This window comes from Echinops telfairi, unplaced genomic scaffold (assembly GCF_000313985.2).
Source record: "Echinops telfairi isolate 266 unplaced genomic scaffold, ASM31398v2 ScPeMD7_30;HRSCAF=105, whole genome shotgun sequence".
NCBI lineage: Eukaryota > Metazoa > Chordata > Mammalia > Afrosoricida > Tenrecidae > Echinops > Echinops telfairi.
This window is the reverse complement of record NW_022103927.1, coordinates 4,640,877-4,658,310: the sequence shown is the minus strand read 5'-3', so window position 1 is coordinate 4,658,310 and position 17,434 is coordinate 4,640,877. Positions and strand designations below refer to the sequence as shown.

The 17,434-nt window shown below is 59.1% G+C and overlaps 3 protein-coding genes across 3 annotated transcripts in view; 1 reads left to right on the top strand and 2 right to left on the bottom strand.

Annotated features, from left to right (window-relative positions):
• The window catches only part of MAST1 (microtubule associated serine/threonine kinase 1), a 25,256-nt gene extending 18,319 nt beyond the window's left edge, over window positions 1–6,937 (top strand). Inside the window, exons 16-26 of the mRNA XM_045289706.1 lie at window positions 6–28; window positions 401–523; window positions 1,148–1,257; window positions 1,838–2,016; window positions 2,104–2,351; window positions 3,312–3,518; window positions 3,717–3,946; window positions 4,237–4,359; window positions 4,464–4,600; window positions 5,339–5,526; window positions 5,610–6,937. Of these exons, the coding sequence (XP_045145641.1) occupies window positions 6–28; window positions 401–523; window positions 1,148–1,257; window positions 1,838–2,016; window positions 2,104–2,351; window positions 3,312–3,518; window positions 3,717–3,946; window positions 4,237–4,359; window positions 4,464–4,600; window positions 5,339–5,526; window positions 5,610–6,853 (2,812 nt within the window). The 3' untranslated portion in view covers window positions 6,854–6,937. The remainder of the gene's footprint in view (window positions 1–5; window positions 29–400; window positions 524–1,147; window positions 1,258–1,837; window positions 2,017–2,103; window positions 2,352–3,311; window positions 3,519–3,716; window positions 3,947–4,236; window positions 4,360–4,463; window positions 4,601–5,338; window positions 5,527–5,609) is intronic.
• A 178-nt stretch (window positions 6,938–7,115) lies between these two features.
• Window positions 7,116–9,927, bottom strand: DNASE2 (deoxyribonuclease 2, lysosomal). Its single transcript, XM_004715591.2, has 6 exons — window positions 9,635–9,927; window positions 9,307–9,487; window positions 9,131–9,209; window positions 8,524–8,688; window positions 8,229–8,426; window positions 7,116–7,811 (listed from the first exon to the last, which is right to left on the bottom strand). Exons 1-6 carry the CDS (start codon window positions 9,727–9,729, stop codon window positions 7,468–7,470), a joined length of 1,062 nt encoding a protein of 353 aa, XP_004715648.1. The 5' UTR covers window positions 9,730–9,927; the 3' UTR covers window positions 7,116–7,467.
• A 361-nt stretch (window positions 9,928–10,288) lies between these two features.
• KLF1 (Kruppel like factor 1) lies at window positions 10,289–13,636 on the bottom strand. Its single transcript, XM_004715509.2, has 3 exons — window positions 13,550–13,636; window positions 11,972–12,779; window positions 10,289–11,128 (listed from the first exon to the last, which is right to left on the bottom strand). Exons 1-3 carry the CDS (start codon window positions 13,634–13,636, stop codon window positions 10,953–10,955), a joined length of 1,071 nt encoding a protein of 356 aa, XP_004715566.1. The 3' UTR covers window positions 10,289–10,952.
• Window positions 13,637–17,434: the final 3,798 nt, after the last annotated feature.

Below are 17,434 nucleotides of genomic sequence, written 5' to 3'. Positions count from 1 at the left end.
ACCAACCCTCTGGTCCGGCTCGGGGCAGGTGAGTCTGAGGGCTGGGACCCCCGGTCTTCTGTGGGAGCAGGGGTCCATGACCCTAGGTCCTAGAGCCCGGCTGGGCTCTACACACTATGGCCTGCTGCAAAGACAGACATGGGAGGCTTGGAGGGGTGCATTTTTGCTTGAGCTGTCTGACCCAGAGCCCTGGTGGCACAGTGGTTTATATGTTGGGCGACTACAGACCAATAGTTCGAAACCACCAGCCGCTCAGCAGGAGAAAGCTGAGGCTTTCGACTTGTCAAGAGTTAACAGTCTCAGAAACCCAAAGGGGCAGTTCTCCGCTCTGCCACTGGGGTCTTTAGGAGTCAGAATGGCAGCGAGTTTGGGGTTTTTCTTTGGCTCCGCCTCCGGCCAGGCGGGGCCTTTGAAGTGAAGCAGCACAGTTTCTTCCGAGACCTGGACTGGACCGGGCTGCTGAGGCAGAAAGCTGAGTTCATCCCCCACCTGGAGTCCGAGGATGACACCAGCTACTTCGACAGTGAGTGGGGACAGGGTGGGATCTAAGGCGAGGTGGCCTGGGGTAAGGTGGTGTAGTAGTTGCAGCGCGTGGCCGCTAACTGAAAAGTTGGTGGTTCGAATCCACCACCAGCCCCTGGGGGAGAAAGCCGACAGTCGGTTTCCGTAGAGATGACCCCTTGGGAACTGGGGGACAGTTCCACTCTGCCCTGAAGGGGCGCTATGAGTTAGAATCGAGTCCACCACACCTTTGGTTTGGTTTTTGAGGCTTGAGACCAAACTGTTATGGAGGAAGGACTAGGAGGCTGTGGGCGTGGCCTGCTGTGAGTGGGTGTGGCCTGGTATAGGGGTGGGGTTCAGTCTGCTAGCTGGGCGAGAAATGATGTTGGAGGCCTAGGTTTGGGCTGGGGCTAGGCCTGGGTCAAGGTTAGGGTCAGGGTCAGGGCTAGGACCTGGAATGTGGCAGAGACCAGCTGGTGACTACAGCCCTAGTGACTACAGTGAAGAACCCCTGAGGGTCGGAACCGGGTAAGCCTCCTCCCATCTGAGGGCAGGAGAAAAGAGTGGAGGTGTGGTCTGACTTGCGGGCCAGACTTGAGGCAGGAAGGGGCTCTGGCCTGAGCATGACCTGTGGCCTGGTCCCCAGCCCGCTCAGACAGGTATCACCATGTGAATTCCTATGATGAGGACGACACGACTGAGGAGGAGCCCGTGGAGATCCGCCAGTTCTCCTCCTGCTCCCCACGCTTCAGCAAGGTGGGCCGCGGGTGGCGGGGTGGACCTGGACGGAGGAAGCTCCCCTGGGTGGCGGGGCAAGGAAGCAGCAGGGAGCAGGGTACCAGGTGCCCTAAGTCTTAGACTGAGCAACTTCCTGAGGGCACAGGTCTGGGAGTAGGGAGTCCTGGGGAAGGATGGGCATCCAAGAGGAACCTGGTCAGTTGAAATGATACCACCCAAGGGGCGGAAGTAGGTCAGGTGTTGGGGAGGAGCTACACTTAAGGGGCGGGGCATAGGGTTGGGCCTGGCCAGGCCCAGAGAAAGGCAGGCCAAGGAAGGGCTTCAGGGAAGAAGTTTGTCGTAGGGGTGGGGCCTCGTCTGGAAGAGGACTTATATAATTGGCTGGAGCAAGGGAGTGGGCGGAATTGGGAATTGGGCCCACCCCCTCAGCCTAGGACCGTGGATGGTGGAAAGGCTGGAGCTGAGTTGAAGGAGGGCAGTCTGGGGTTTGGGGTATCCCGGAACTGCTGGGTAGGGCCGGCCTTGGGAGGGTGGGCCCAGGAGCGGGCAGGTGATTGGTCCACGAGGAAGCCATTCTTGCCCTCCCCACCCTGTGCAGGTGTACAGCAGTATGGAGCAGTTGTCTCAGCATGAGCCCAAGACACCTGTGGCAGCGGCGGGAGGCAGCAAGCGGGAGGCGAGCACCAAGGGTCCGGAGGAGAAGGTGGCCGGCAAGCGGGAAGGGCTGGGCGGCCTGACCCTGCGCGAGAAGACCTGGAGAGGGGGCTCCCCAGAGATGTGAGCAGGGCGGGTCAGTGGGGCGGGGGGCGGGCCCAGTGGGGCGGGGCCTCCTCTAAGCAGCACTGCCCCGCCTCCACTGCACAGCAAGCGCTTCTCCGCCTCCGAGGCTACGTTCCTGGAGGGGGAGGCCAGCCCCCCGCTCGGCGCCCGCCGCCGCTTCTCAGCCTTGCTAGAGCCCAGCCGATTCAGCTCCCCGCAAGAGGACGAGGATGAGGCTCGTCTGCGCAGGCCCCCTAGGCCCAGCTCTGATCCCCCAGGCTTGCTGGATGCACGGACCCCCAAAGAGGGGGCTTCAGGGGACTGCAACGCCATTTCCGGGGACCCTGACACGAGTGAGTGTCCCTTTGTTCTACCTTCCTCAGTTTTCCAATGCCCGTGTACTGAGGATGCCATGAGCCTCGGGTACTGTCCCCTATATGCGCCATCCCTTTGAACCTGCATTACACCTGGAGCTCCAAACAGCAGGAGGAACAGCCTGTAGGCCAGAGTCAGACAGTGACCGTGTACATCTGAGACGTTCCGTGGATCAGGAAGGAACCCTGGTGGCATAGTGCGCTACACGTTGAGCTGCTCACTCCAAGGTCACTGGTTCAAACCCACTGCTCCAGTGTGTTAGGCTGGGTTGACTAGAGACACAAATTCAGCGACACTCATATATGTATAAGAAGGAACTTTATATCAAGAAGTAATCTTGTATCAATAAAACATCCCAGCCGAGTCCACAAGTCCGATACTAGTCCCTAAGTCCCTCTTCAGACTCACACAGGCATGTGCAATGATGCAGGATGTAGGAAGATCACAGGCTGGCGGGTGCCGTTGTGTGCATCCAACGGCGGTGGCCCCATCACAGGGCTCCCACAGATCTCAGCATGCTCCTCAACAGGAAGGTGGAGGCAGAGACAGAGGGCAAGGGGAGATTCCCAGGACCCTCCTTATGAGAAGGCCACACCCACAAGGAGGCACTATCAGGGTGTGGCCTGATTGACAATCTAGACTCCACCCCTACACTGACATGAAAATACGCAACTACCGCATCCAGTAAGATCTACAGTCTGGGAAACCCAAAGGAGCAGTTCTGCTCCGGCCTAGGGTCACTCTAGGTTGAATTGGCCCGATGGCAGGAAGCCGTGCATGAGTCCATCAGGAGCTCTGCAGAGGGCACTTGTTACCAGCACTCAGGAAGTTCCCAGAGCAGCAGTGGAGTGAAGTGGGAAGCATTCCAGAGAGAGAGAGAACAAACAGGAGAAGTCCTTGGCTGGCCTGGTCTCTCACTCCTTTGCTCTTTGTTGTAGCGGACCGCTCACGCCCGGGAGACCTCTGCCCACCCCTGAAGGATGGAGACCCATCAGCCCCCAGGGCTACCAATGACTTGGTTCTTCGCCGGGCACGGCACCAACAACTATCCGGGGACCCTGCTGTAGAGAAGCGGCCTTCTCGAACTGGGGGCAAAGTCATCAAGTCAGCCTCAGCCACAGCCTTGTCCGTCATGATTCCTGCAGGTGATGCAGGGCCCCACCTGGGAGTGGAGGGCATGGTACTGTTTCCACCAGGGCTGGCCAATAGAAGCACTGCACACCCCGCCCTCCATAGTGATTGCTTCAGGAATGGACCAATGAGAGTCTGCCCTGGGATATTGTCTGACTCCAGAGGTCTGTCTCTTGTTGGCTCTGACCCCTAACCATCATTTGTATCTGCAGTGGACCCACACAGCAGCTCACCCCTGGCCAGCCCCATGTCCCCACGATCTCTGTCTTCCAACCCATCCTCCCGGGATTCCTCGCCCAGCCGGGACTACTCACCGGCTGTCAGTGGGCTCCGTTCCCCCATCACCATCCAACGCTCAGGCAAAAAATACGGCTTCACACTGCGTGCCATCCGCGTGTACATGGGGGATTCAGATGTCTACAGTGTTCACCACATAGTCTGGGTAAGCCCTCATAGATGAGGCTGTGCCCTCCTAGGGCAGGGTCTTAGGAGCCCACAGGGATAAAGGATAACTCCCACCCTAGAGCCAGGCTGTGGGGGGTAAACCTCCTCTGGGGTTCCCTTGTTGCTTCTCCAGCCTTAGTTTCCTCAGCTGTAGAATGGTGGGAATAGTCACTATTTATAGAATGCTGTGAGGATTATTGTACATGTGGGTCTGGGTCTTTGTTATCTTTTCTTCTCTTCGTTATCAATTCTTTTAACCCTGCCTCGGTGGGTTTGCCCCAACTCCAGCATGTGGAAGATGGGGGGCCAGCGCAGGAGGCAGGCCTCTGTGCCGGGGACCTCATCACCCATGTGAACGGGGAACCTGTGCATGGTATGGTGCACCCTGAGGTCGTGGAGCTGATCCTTAAGGTAAGTGCAAGAGAGGGGGTGCAGTTAGCAGGGGGTGGAGGAGCCCCGAAGGACCTGGAGTTTCCTGTACAGCATGAGCAATCATCCCTCCATGCTGCCCCTAGAGCGGCAACAAAGTAGCAGTGACCACAACGCCCTTTGAGAATACCTCCATCCGCATCGGCCCCGCCCGCCGCAGCAGCTACAAGGCCAAGATGGCGCGAAGGAACAAGCGGCCCTCCGCCAAGGAGGGCCAGGAGAGGTGGGTGGCGACCCGGGCCACTTGAGAAGCAAAGACAAAAAGACAGTGAAGTGAGAAAACTAGGAAAGGAAGCTGCACTTTGATTCTGGACTGGGAGAAAAGGATCGTGGAAGTGCCTTGGGAAGATGGGCAGGCCCAGTGGTGAACTCGCACTGGAGGGAAGGACCAGGCCAGACTGGGGAGGGCGGTGCCAGGAGATGGCCCTGCCCTATCCCATGTGCTGGGCTGGAAGCAGCTCCAGTCGGCGGTATTTCCACATGAGTGAGTGCGGCAGGACCGCCCTGATTGAGATAGTGCCTTTCCTTATGGGAAGAACCGGGAGAGGTGGGTGGCTCCCAGAGGACGTTCCATTCCCATGAGTGGGTTCAGCCTGGGAAATGAGTGGGTGGGGATTGGAGTGAGGAGTGACAGGCAGTACTGAATGAGCCAAGTGTGTTTCTTCCTCTTGTGATAGGCTGATGAGGGTGGGGCTAGGCGTGGTTGGGTGTTTCCAGTGAGAATGAAGAATGGCCAGAGAGGAGTGGGTGAGGCCTCGTGGGGCGGGGGGGTGGGGTGGTGCACAATGGGCGGGACTTGGCTCGGCTCTTCCTGTGCTGATAGGTGTGTGGCAGCCGGGGAGGGAGGGACTAGGAGGAGGGAATGGTTCAGAGAGTTGTTGGGCGGCCCGAGGTGGGAAGGGCTGGGAGGGAGATCCGGAGTCAGGTCGAGGGGAGGTGGTCCTCCCTGGTTCTTCCCCAGCAAGAAGCGGAGCTCCCTCTTTCGGAAGATCACCAAGCAGTCGAACCTGCTGCACACTAGCCGCTCGCTGTCGTCTCTGAACCGCTCGCTGTCGTCCAGCGACAGCCTCCCGGGCTCCCCTACGCATGGGCTGCCGGCACGCTCGCCCACGCACAGTTACCGCTCCACGCCCGACTCTGCCTACCTGGGTAGGCGCTGCCCTGGGGCGGGGGCACCCCTGGGCGGGGGCGGGGCTGCACGCACCCTCGGCGACACCCACTTTCGCCTGCAGGTGCCTCTTCACAGAGCAGCTCACCCGCCTCCAGCACACCCAACTCGCCGGCGTCGTCCGCGTCGCACCACATAAGGCCCAGCACGCTGCATGGCTTGTCGCCGAAGCTGCACCGCCAGTACCGCTCCGCACGCTGCAAGTCAGCGGGCAACATCCCGCTGTCGCCCCTGGCCCACACGCCCTCCCCGACGCAGGCTTCGCCGCCGCCGCTGCCAGGCCACACGGTGGGCAGCTCGCACACGACGCAGAGCTTCCCTGCCAAGCTCCACTCGTCGCCGCCCGTCGTGCGCCCGCGTCCCAAGAGCGCAGAGCCCCCGCGCTCGCCACTACTCAAGCGTGTGCAGTCAGCGGAGAAACTGGGGGCTTCGCTGAGCGCCGACAAGAAGGGTGCGCTGCGCAAACACAGCCTCGAGGTGGGCCACCCGGATTTCCGCAAGGACTTCCATGGCGAGCTGGCGCTGCATAGCCTCGCCGAATCTGACGGCGAGACCCCCACAGTTGAGGGGCCTAGCGCCACCAGGCAGGTGGCTGTCCGCCGCCTGGGTCGCCAGGAGTCGCCCTTGAGCCTGGGTGCGGACCCGCTGCTGCCCGAGGGCGCCCCCAGGCCACCTGCCTCGAGCAAAGAGGAGGCCCCAGGTGGAGCAGAGGCTTGCACCCTGCTGCGTGCGACCACCCCGGGGTCTCGGACCCTGGAGCGGGATGCCAGCAGCACGAGGCATCAGAGCGTGCAGACTGACGACGGCACAGGCTTGGCGGCCAGGGGAGTGGCCAAGGCTGCGCTTAGCCCCGTGCAGGAACACGAGACAGGGCGGCGCAGTAGCTCTGGCGAGGCAGGCACACCCCCAGTGCCCATCGTCGTGGAGCCGGTGGGGCCCAGGGCCAAGGTGGAGGCCCCACAGCTTCCAGGCACGGACTTAAAGCAGCAACCCGTGGTTCTGACCACCCCGGTGCCAGAGACCCTCAGAGGCCGGGAGCGCTGGGTGCTGGAGGTGGTAGAGGAGCGGACCACACTGAGTACCCCTCGCACCAAGCCTGCCTCCCCCAAGCTCTCCCCGGACCCCCAGACCCCTGCCTCATCAAATAATGCACCCAGCAGCATAGGGCCCCCAACCCCACCTTCTTCCCTTCTGGCCCCAGGGACTAAGCCTGAGCTGGGGCTACCCTCCCGGTGCCCTGTTGAAGCTGTGCCCCTTTCAGGCCTAACCAAAAAAGGGGCTCCCTGCCCTGCGCCCCCAGGCCCATAACCCAGGGTTCCTCAGGCCCTGAGCTGTACAGCTTCCTGTATACATATGTACACATATAAATAAAGTACATCAGTGCTGTGTGAACATGCTGATACTTGCCCCACCGCCCTCCCCTGGCAGGCCAGGATACCAAGTGGCCCATCTCTCCTGTGCTTGCAGAGTGGAAGTCTGGTCTCAGGTGAAGACTTGGGCCCTTGTGGTTCCACGTTCAGCTTCACCTTCCCAACTGCCAGGCTGAAGAAAAAGCTAACTAAGCACGCCATCTAACCATTTTCTTTTACTACTCAAAAATCCTGAGCGGCTCGTGTTACGATGGCCGCTTCCGCAGGTGAGAGCTTTGAGTTACAGAGAGCTTAGGGCACATAATCCATACAACTGGGAGTCTGGAATTCAACCTGCCTGCCTTCAGGGTTCCCAGTAACCAAAACCGGTTGCCATTTGGTGCATCCATTCGGACTCTCAGTAACCCTCTTGTCAGAGTACAACTGCCCTAGAAGCTTCCATGGCTTAACAGGCGTGGACATTGCAGGCATCAACTGCCATGTCTCTTGCCAAGCAGTTGGCGGGTTTGAACTACCAACCTGGCAGCAGCTGAGCGCTTAACCACAGCACCACTAAGGGTCCTTACAGGGTTCCCAAGCCTTCACCAATGGCTGGAAGGCCTTCCAGAGAGCAGGCAGCTGGGCACACAGTATGCCCCCACCCCGCTGTTTCTCTCCCAAGTTCCGATTCATGTCTCCCACACAGGTCCAAGGTCCTTTGGGGGCTACACACCACTTGGAGTGGTCATTTGTGGAACTGAAGGTTGGCGCAGCTGGCCCAGGGAAGCCTATCTGGGTCACATCCAGGACATCATGGCCACCTGAGCAGTTGGAGGGCAGAATGCCAGCAGATTTGTGCCAGAATTGGACTTGTAGGTTGCTGTCAAGGGCTGTTGCTAGCCAGCCGGAGTAGAGGTCTGTAAAGGATGGAGAGAAGATATTGTCAGGGTCAGGGCCCTTGCACAGAGATTGGGGCTAAGCCACTTCTCTTGGAGCTCCGTTTCTTTTAAATATCAGTTCTCAGCAGCCCTGCAGTGACAGCATAACATCCACAGCCCTTCCCAAGCACTTGCTAGGCATCATCTCACAGAACCATCGCAACGGTTCTTTTGGGTATCCAATGCACAAATGCATTTGAGACAAATGCACTGAGGCTCAGGTTCAGTCACACTGCCTCAAACCAAGTTTTGAACCCAGTTCTGCCAATGCTACACCTTCCATGGGATTGACTCCCAAAGAGCGCCAGTCTCTATCCTTGGTCTGTCCTCAGGCACACACACCAGACACAACCTTTTGCTGAGGAAGTTTCCCAACCCCCAATCCTCAGGGCTCACCATCTCCAAAGTTCCTGAACTTGGCAAAGCTCTGGAAGGTGACTCCTGCCCGAGATGTGAGGGTCACACTGTTGTTCCAGGGTCCTCGCTGAACATGGTGGCCCTCAACCACCTCCTCCAGGTCAGGGAATTTCTGGGCAAAGTCCCCTTGCAGGTTGTGGTCATACACCAAGGGGTAGGTGTAGGTCAGTTGTTTGCCTGGAGGCAAGAAGAGCGAGGGAGGGGGTAGTGTGGGGTCTGCTCAGCCGATGGTGTGGGTATCTGGGACTCATTCTGCCTTGAGAGCCCCACTCACCAATCATCAGGAACTGGGAGAGGGGGAAAGACACACAGAGCAGGGTCTGGCCATAGACTCGGGCACTAGGAGGCCAGCTGTACCCCGCAGAGGAGGCAGGTGGAGGGAATCCAGGCACGCTGTGGATCAACCAGAAGCCCCCTTCTTGGTCCAGGAGCAGCACCCCTGCAGCAGAAAAGGGGAATCAGTCTCGTTGCTCAAGGCATGTCAGTGCGCATTTATGCATTTCCGGACCCAAAATGCCCTCCATTTTGTGAGGACCGCAGGTGGCGTTGCAGGTTATGCACAGAGCTGCCAACTGCAAGGTCAGCAGTTCCAAACCACCAGCCGCTCCACGGGAGAAAGATGAAGTTTTCTACTCTCAGTCTCAGAAACCCAGCGAGGCAGTTCTACTCTGTCCTTTATGGTCGCTAGGAGTGAGCATCAGGGATGACAGTGAGGTGAGTTGAGTTGGGAAGGGTGCGGGCAGTGTCAGGACCACCGTTGCCTCCCGCTGTCAATGAAAACTTTAAAAGCAACAGATGGGTAAGGCCAGAAAGAACAGGCCGCGAGCAAATCAGGGGCCAGCTGGAGGAAATTCCAGGGAAAACCTCAGGCTGCTCCTCACCCTTTGTGTGCCCACGGCTGGCAGTGCCGGGAAGCTTGTTTGGCAAAGGCGGCTGGTCATTGTACAGCAGGAAGGCGAGCTGGGGGAAAGGACCAGGACAACGGGCAATGTAAGGTTCCTCCTTGGGGGGGCCCACCCAAGAGTCCCAACCCGGGTTCCTCCCCGCGCCCCTTCACCTGGCTGGCGTTGCTCCGGTACAGTGGCAGCAGGCTGCGACCCACAGCCCCCGCCGAGCTGTTGATGGGCGCCACGCCATCGCGCCAGCCTCCGGAGTCCGCGTCCAGGTACTTGTACCGCAGCCCGCTCCCGGTCGCGTCCCCAGACCTGCTCTTTCCCGGCAGCTTGTAGACGACAAACCTAGAGGTTAACCAGTAGGAAGATGTGGGGAAGGGCGGGAGGGGGAACCCTAACCCCTTGCCCTGCCGCCGTTCAGGAACCCCGGGGTTCCTGCAGTCCCTTGGCCGCCGTGCGAACGCAGGGAGACGGTCGGCGCCGGCCCCTCACCAGTCCACAGGCTTCCCCGAGTCCCCGTAGCAGGTCAGCGCCCCGGCCGGAACGGCCAGCAGCACGGCGAGGAGCAGCGAGCGCAGCGGCGCCATGGGAAAATCGGCCTCGTGACGGCAGGGTGCAGGGTCACGAGCTGGGCCCTGCCGGGTGCGTCTCTCACTTCCCCAAATTCGCCTGGAAACGCGCCCCGCGAGACCAAAAGCAGAGATTTAGAACCACAGCCCAGCCCTCCTCCGCGAGGGGCGGGGCTTCTTTTCAGGTAGGCCCCACCCCTGACCCGGCCACCCCGGGGCTGACTCCAGTCCCACGGACACTCTTCCGTGATAAGACTCCACCCTCTCCCCAGACCACGCCCTCTTCCGGCCAGGCTGTGGTGCCCGGCCTCCCGACTCCACTACTAGCCAATCAGAGCCCACGCCCCTCCCCTCGGTCCCGCCTCCCCCCCCATCTCCCTAGAGTCCCACCAAGGTCTCTAGACCGTCCAGTTCTTTTGCACTCCTTCCCCGAAGCTTCCAGGCACAAGTCGAATTTTTTCTTGCGTGTATAATATCGAGACCCGACACTTTGTGAATCTTGCTCTTTCCTGGATCACCCCTTTTCATTCTGCACGTTCTTCCCTAGATACCCCTGAGCTAGCCAAGGGGGTCGCTCTGAATTACAACAGGGGAGGTTTATTAGGCCTTTGGAGCCACGGCTGAAAAAAGAGGGCGACATGGATGGCAGGGGACACTGGCCGTGTAGTCAGATGGTGGGGGGAGGGGTGGCAAGGTCAGAATGAAGAGTAATGTATAGAACGAAGGGTGTGTGCAGGCCCACCAATATCACCTTCCGGTCCCCACAACCCAGTCAGACCAACGCTGAAACTTTATCAGGGAAGGAGAGCGTTTTCACAAGACCCATAACCATTCACAGCTGATGCCAGACCCCAGTGGAGGCTGTGGCCAGAGAGTATAGTATCACTACCACGCGGAGCTTCAGGAAGGGTCTCCAGCCGAAAAGACCCCAGCTCTCGGCGAAGACGCGCAGCGGGCCCTCTCCCATTGTCCCAGGCTGTCTGTGAGCTAGTCTGAGAGTTCAGCTGAGAGTCCATCCCAGTCTGTGTCTCTGGAGGGTCGGTTTCCTTGGGTCTTTGTGACCTTTGACATCTCCATGTGAGGGGGAGGGGCTTCCTCTGAGGGTCTGTTTCTGTATGTATAGGGTCAAGCCTTGATCTTATGGTGGATCCATGGGCCACAGGTCAGATTTGGAACACACTCCCGCACGGAATCATGCCCCACCTCAAGTCCTCAGGTGGGTTCAGGTGCTAAGACAGGGTTCAAAGGTGGCGCTTCATGTGCAGGGCCAGATGGTCTGAACGGGAAAATGCCCGCGGGCAGAGCTGGCAGCGGAAGGGGCGCTGCCCGGTATGCTTGCGGTAATGGCGAGTCAGCTCGTCCGAACGCGCGAACTTCCAGCCGCAGCCGTCCCACGTGCAGGCGTATGGTTTCTCCCCTGGGAGCAAAGGGTCCATGAGCATCGCTGCCCAGGCGCCACCTCCCTCCCCCCATTCCGTTTCTCCCTGCACTAGCTGCACCCCTTTGAGCCGAAGCAAGTGAGGGGCGTAGGGCACAACTACAAGATATGCTAGCTCTCAGGTGCTGACCCTGTGTCTGCTCCCAGCGCCCTCAGCCCCCATGCCTTTTCACCTGCACCTGCACCTGCACCTAGCTGCTCGCCACTTCATTTGCTCAGACACCTTGGCCCTGCCTTCTAATCCACCCCCATGCTTTGGCCCTATTCCCATCCCCCTCAGCGCCCCCCACCCCCGATTCCAGCCTTTCCCTTGCACCTCTGACACCTCCTGCAATTGCCCAGCCATCCCTGCCCCGTGGGCCCTGAGCCCCCAAATACACTGTTTAGGCCCTCTTGTCAGTGAGCTACGCTCTACCCCTGGCATGCCTGGCCCGGCCGGCCCCTGCACTCCAGGACTGGTGAATCCATCTAACCCTCCTCTCTGCCCCACCCTCTGCGCATGGGCCCCATCTGTCTTCCTTTCTCTGGGACTTGGCATATTCTTCGCTGACCAGCCTTCTATTTCCCAGTAGTTGTCGCTCTTGCCCTCCTGGCCTGCCTTTGAATCTGGGCTGCGTCCGGGTGACCCTCAAACCTGAACCTGCCCCGCTCCAGTCCTGCAGCCGGGCGTTCCAGCCACACCCCCACACGTTTGGCTCCGCCTCCTTGCCACGTAACCCGCGCTGTACTCCCCTGACCCAAGGCGCTAAGCTCCCCTCTTACCCCAACCTTGAATCTTAACCTTCGTGTCCTTAACTGCTCGAGCACGGCCCCGCCCCTCACCCGTGTGCGTGCGCAGATGGGCCTTCAGGTGCGAGCTCTTGGTGTAGCTCTTGCCGCAGCCCGGGTGCACGCACGTGTGCGCCGCCTGTCTCTTTCGCGCCCACGAGCGCCGGCTGCGTTTGGATGGCGCCGACTCCCGGGCCTCGGCTGGGTCTCCGTTGGGGGCTCCTAGCCCCGCGCCCGCCGTCCCGGGTCCCAGGCAACTGAGGAAGTGCGGAGAGACAGCGGGGGCGGGCGCGGGCGCCGGGAGCCCGCGGTAGAGCTGGAAGTGCCCTTGGTACTGCGGCACCGGGTACAGCGCGGGGTACGCAGACAGCAGCCCGTAAGGGGCGCCGGACGCCGCGGGCACTGAAAACCCAGTCCGCGGGAAGTAGCTGCCCGAGGAGCCCGCGCCCGACCCGGGGTACACTGTGGGCTGCAGTGGCTGCGCCTTGGGCTCGGGGGTCGGGACTAGGGCTGCGCCCACGAAGGCGTCGGGGCCCGGAGCTCGGGGGCCAGGGCGCGCCCACCCCGCGTGCTCCTCTGGACCCAAGAGCCCGGTGGCGAGCCCCAGGCCGCTGGAGTACGTGCCCAGAGTCTCCGGCAGGGGCGGGTACTGGCTTCCGGAGCCCTCGCCCGACGCCGGAGCGCCCGGGCGCGCCTCGCCGGTGGACTCAGAGCCCTGGAAGTTGGTGAGGAGGAGATCCAGGTCCCAGGCGACGGCGGACGATTCCCTCTCGTTCGGCACGTCATCCGACTCCAGCTTCACGTTGAGCGGGGGACCCGGGGGCCCTGGGCCCAGATCCTGCTCCTCGTCGGAGCGCCACCACTGCGGGAGGGTCAACATGAGGTGTCAGCTGACAGCCGGGTACCCTGCCCTTGGCACAGACTGGTTGGAGACTCCGGAGAGAAGTTTGTTTGCCTGTCAGTCTGCCTACCCTTCCCCTATACCTGCCCCCCTCCCAGTTGTAGGACAGAGGTTGCGCCATCTGGCTGGAGACGCCAGATAAGGCCTCCATTATCTGGAGTCACACTTGGGCATGGGGGGAGGGATGACAGTCAGAGGAGGAAGACTGGAGTCCAGCCTGGCCTCAGTTTCCCCCCAGAGCCTCCCTCTCCTTCCCCCATCTTCCAACCTGGGTGATTCAAACACCATGGCTACCCCCCTGGGGTCCCTGGTGGGGCAGTCGTTGAAGTGCTCAACGGTGACCTGTAAGGACCACAGCTTATGGATCTACCAGCCGGGCTGGGAGGGAGGTCTACTTCTTTAAAGACCTGGACGTTAGAAGCCCTGTGGGGCCGGTTCTACACCATCCCGTAGGGTTGCTGTGTGGGGGAATGAACTCGAGGGCAGTGGAGCTCTGGGCCCCGTGTTTTCTGGGGTTACCTGTGAGCCTCAGACACACAGAATGCCTCCAGCCTTCAGTGTCTAATTACAGAAATGGATCCCAGAACTTCAGGCCATTCCCCTGCCCACGCAGCCACCCTCTAACCCTGGTCAGGTCTCTTGATACCAGGCCAAGCCTCAGGCCCACACCTGCCTGCTCTGCAGCCAAGCCCCAGGCCCAGCCAGCCCACCTGGCCCCTGTGCGGTCCCACCTTCAGGAAGTCCTCCTGTGTGTCCGGGAAGGGGCCCAGAGAGGTCAACGTGCTGATGGAAGGCAGAGCAGTCTCAGCTGTGGCCATGGTGGCACCTGGGCCGGGGTGCACGCCCAAGGCCCTCCGGCCTCCTCTTCCTCAACTGCCTCGTGGGCTCTGAAGCTTCAGCGGCCCCTCGGAGAGTGCCTCTCCACTCAGCTGATTGGCTGCAGCCTCTGATAAGGGCTGGCAAGGCCAGGGTGGGTGGTTCTCACTTGGAGGGAATACAGCTCACCTCAGCCTGTTTGAGGCTGGGTCATAAAGACCGCCCCTGCCTCTGGAGTTAGATGTCAGGGGTTGGGGCTCAACTGCTGGGTAAAGTGAGGCACAGGGTACGCCCCCAATACATAACGAGACTTGGGGCTCTGCTTTCACTCAACCTTCCTAAAAGAGTCGGGGGGAGAATAACAGGTGGAACGGGTACTCTGGGAAGGAGCTGTAGGACCCCCTCTCTGCCAAGTGGGGCCCTGAAGCCCTCTCCCTCCCCAGTGAACAGCAACCGCACTGGTGGCGGGATTTGGCACCAGCTCCCTGCCAAGCTTTATCAGGCTCTGCAGACGTCTCAGGCTGCTATCAGGTGGGGACCCAGAACAGACAAAACTCTGTCCCCGTGAGTGGGAGCCCTGGGGGGGTTGGGACTTCTTAACTTGGTTTTCAAATGCTTGGGTTTTGAGCTCCCAGGGTCTGACTCCTTGGCTGCAGGGAGTTGCTGTCAATCAATCAGACCCCACCCCCATTATCTACCATAAACTTTCATTTGGTGCTCTGGGGAACTCAGCTGAGGGCAGCTACTTCAGCTCCAGTGCCAGGAGGTCTGGGGAGAGGGAAGTTCCTGGCTCTCCAGGGTGGGATGAATGGTTTGCCTCAGGCCACAGGAAGTGCTGGCATTCAGACCTAGGCCCAGGGCCACCCACCTTTGCCTGAGGCCTGACTGCTCTGGAATTTCCCTCTTGCAGTGAGCTGAGGTTCTACTCCAATGTCCCTGGGAGCCCAGGGGTGACCATGGGCAGACATCACCCAGAGTTATCGTTCATAGTCGCACAGGGCCTCTAGTTACACAGCGACAAGTCTCTGGACCCTCAATCACAGGCCAGTCTGTGGTACACATGAAAAGAGTTTGTAGCAATGAGTGCGCAAACACTACCTTTGATACAGGGTTCCAGCCATATCCCAGACGATCCCATTGAGTCAGTGACCCCACAGGGCAGAGTAGGATTGGCCTTTAGGCTTCTGAGACTGTCGATCTTGATGATGGGCATACACAGCCTCATCTTTCTCCTGAGAAGCAACAGGGTGGGTGGGAACTGCTGACCTTGCAGTTAGCAGCACAACACACAACCCACTAGGCCACCAGGGCTCCTCTTCATTCAAGGTGTCCTGACGCGCCCTGAAGTCAGCTCCCTGAGTCCAACAGAATGAAAACTGCCGGTCCTGCACCATGCCCACAGTTGTTAGATTTGAGCCCTTTGTTGCAGCCCGTGTCCATCCATCTCGCTGAAAGTCTTCCTCTTTACCACAGCTCCTCGTGGTACCACACCTAGTGTCCTGCCCCCAGGACTAAGCTTTCCTGATCACGTGTCCAAAGCACCGGATATGAAGTTCTTGGGTTCCCGGAGTGGGAAATGCTCGGTCCTTGGCAACAGTTCTTGGCTTCTTGGCTTAGCACAAGAAAAAATTCACACGGACTTAGTCTGCTTTGTGATCCAAGTGAGTTTCATAAAGGACAGAAGTTTCAGGTTTTACACAGGCACCCTCAGGGCACTTCACACCCACGTGTGGAGACCTGAGGCCAGAGAAACCGCTCAGGGACTGGAGCACCTGAAAAAGAGAGGCGTGGGCTCAAAGTTTTAGCCTTTTGGGGGCTTTCCGTTGGGAGGCGTGGTCGGAGGTACTGGTCGACCCCATTGGCTGAATTAAGCCCACCTGGCCTAGATGGAGGTCCTCTGAGGTGGACTGGCTTCCTGGCTCAAGGGCCTGAATTTGTGCATGCCCTCTAGCCTTTATCAGCTTCCAACTTCCTGTAAGGCCCAGGAGGGGTGGGGCCTAGGCACAAAGAGGGACTGACAACCCCTAGTTCCTGTTCTGCTACCTCACAAAGTCTGGCCACCCTCACGTCTATGCAGCCTTCTGGCATTACCTCTTCCACATCAGATCTGTTCTTTGGCAGCCTATAGTGTGGTACCGTAAAAGTAGATGGCAATTATCCCTCCCACAAAGGATTCCTCTTATAAGGGATTCCTGGGGAATCCCGTTCACAAGGATTCCTGGATGTTGTCACAGGGCCACAGACCCCTACTCAAACAAACGTAGATTTAGACACCGTATTTAAGACCCCACACACGCACCGTTCACGAGCACACCAGGATGTGGTAATGAAGCCGCTCTACGTCAGAACATCAGACGCAAAGCACATCCACAGGACTGTGCTGAGCCTAGACACCGCCTGTCATTATCAGCGTGTATAACAGTTAGGTCTCTCTCGTGGGAGAAACACCTTAGTCCTTGACTTCGCATAAGGAAGAATTCACACCGAAGCCCGGTTTGTGATCCAAGTGAGTTTTATGAACGATATTAGAAGTTTCAGGTTTACACCGACATCCTCGGGCCCTTCACCCCACCCCCACCCCCGCCTGCGGAAAAGCTGAGAGAGAGAGAGAAGACCAGGTGGGCCTTCTCAGTTGCTCCACCTGGGCCAGATGGGCCAATCCAAAGGTAATGCCCACCTAGGTGTACCGCCCCTTCCTGGCTGGAAGCACGCACCTCTGAGCGTGCATAATGGACACCCCAGTCCCTGTGCTAGCTACCTAACATAACTAGTCACCTTGCTTGGTCAAGTGGACCAGTAAAAAACCCAACTCACTGACATCGAGTCACAGCTAACTCACCGTGGTCCCCTGTGGGCTTTCAAGGCTGTCCCTCTTCACGGGAGTAGGAAGCCCAGTCTTTCTCCCTTGGAGCTGCTGGTGGTTTCGGACCACCAACCATGGGGATCACAGCCCAGCGCAGAACCACTACCCCACCAGGGCGCCTTTGGTAAAGCAGTGGGCAGTGAGAAAGAGGAAGGCCCGCAACGAGATGGATGGACACAGTGGCTGCAGCCATGGACTCAGGAAGAGGGACAGTTGTGAGGACAGGACGGACGGCAGGACACGGCAGTGTTCATTCTGTTGTTCATAAGGTCCCTATGAGTCCGAACTGACTCGATGGTACCTAAACACATAACCATTACTGACATAGTTGTATCCAACTGTTAGGTAGCAAGAGAGGGGGTTGTTCCTCTCCAAGCCTAGGAGTGCCTACAGGAAATCGGAAGCGGATTAAGGCTAACTGGCATGCGCCAATTCGGGCCCCTGAGCCAGGAGACCTGGGTGGGCCACAAAGTAGGCCAGGTGGGCTTAATTCGGCCAATGGGGTCAACCAGTACTGTCGACTGTGCCTCCTAGAGTAAGACCCTAAAAAACTGGAGCCTGGAGACCACCGCCCTCTTTTTCTGGCTGCGCCTCTGCCTTCTGTCTGGCCGTGTTTTGGGGTCTCTCTCTCTCTCTCTCTCCCCCTCCCCTCCACCTCCTCAGGTCGCCACATGTCGGGGTGCAGTCCTGTGTTCAGTTAACTATAAAACCTGAAACTTCAATTCTTTATAAAAACCTACTTGGATCACAAGCCAGGCTTCAGCATCAATTTCTTCTCATGGAAGCCAAGAATCAAGATATTTCCCACCCAAGGAATGTAACACAATCACAGGGTCACAGCCAAACACAAACGTCACTTGGATACAGACTCAAATGCCCTGAGAGTTGACGTTCACTTCGCCCAGGCATAGACACATCACCACAGACAGACACACAC

Bases quoted from the DNA above. Each gene is read 5' to 3' on its own strand.
- DNASE2 (XM_004715591.2), bottom strand. From the start codon at position 9,729: ATGGCGCCGCTGCGCTCGCTGCTCCTCGCCGTGCTGCTGGCCGTTCCG. The intron at 9,488-9,634 runs GTGAGGGGCCGG...GTTAACCTCTAG, and splicing joins TCGGGGAAGCCTGTGGACTG to GTTTGTCGTCTACAAGCTGC. The intron at 8,689-9,130 runs GTGAGGAGCAGC...TTTCTGCTGCAG, and splicing joins CAGCCGTGGGCACACAAAGG to GGGTGCTGCTCCTGGACCAA.
- KLF1 (XM_004715509.2), bottom strand. From the start codon at position 13,636: ATGGCCACAGCTGAGACTGCTCTGCCTTCCATCAGCACGTTGACCTCT. The intron at 12,780-13,549 runs GTGGGACCGCAC...ACCCTCCCGCAG, and splicing joins CACAGGAGGACTTCCTGAAG to TGGTGGCGCTCCGACGAGGA. The intron at 11,129-11,971 runs GTGAGGGGCGGG...CTTTGCTCCCAG, and splicing joins CCATCTGCGCACGCACACGG to GGGAGAAACCATACGCCTGC.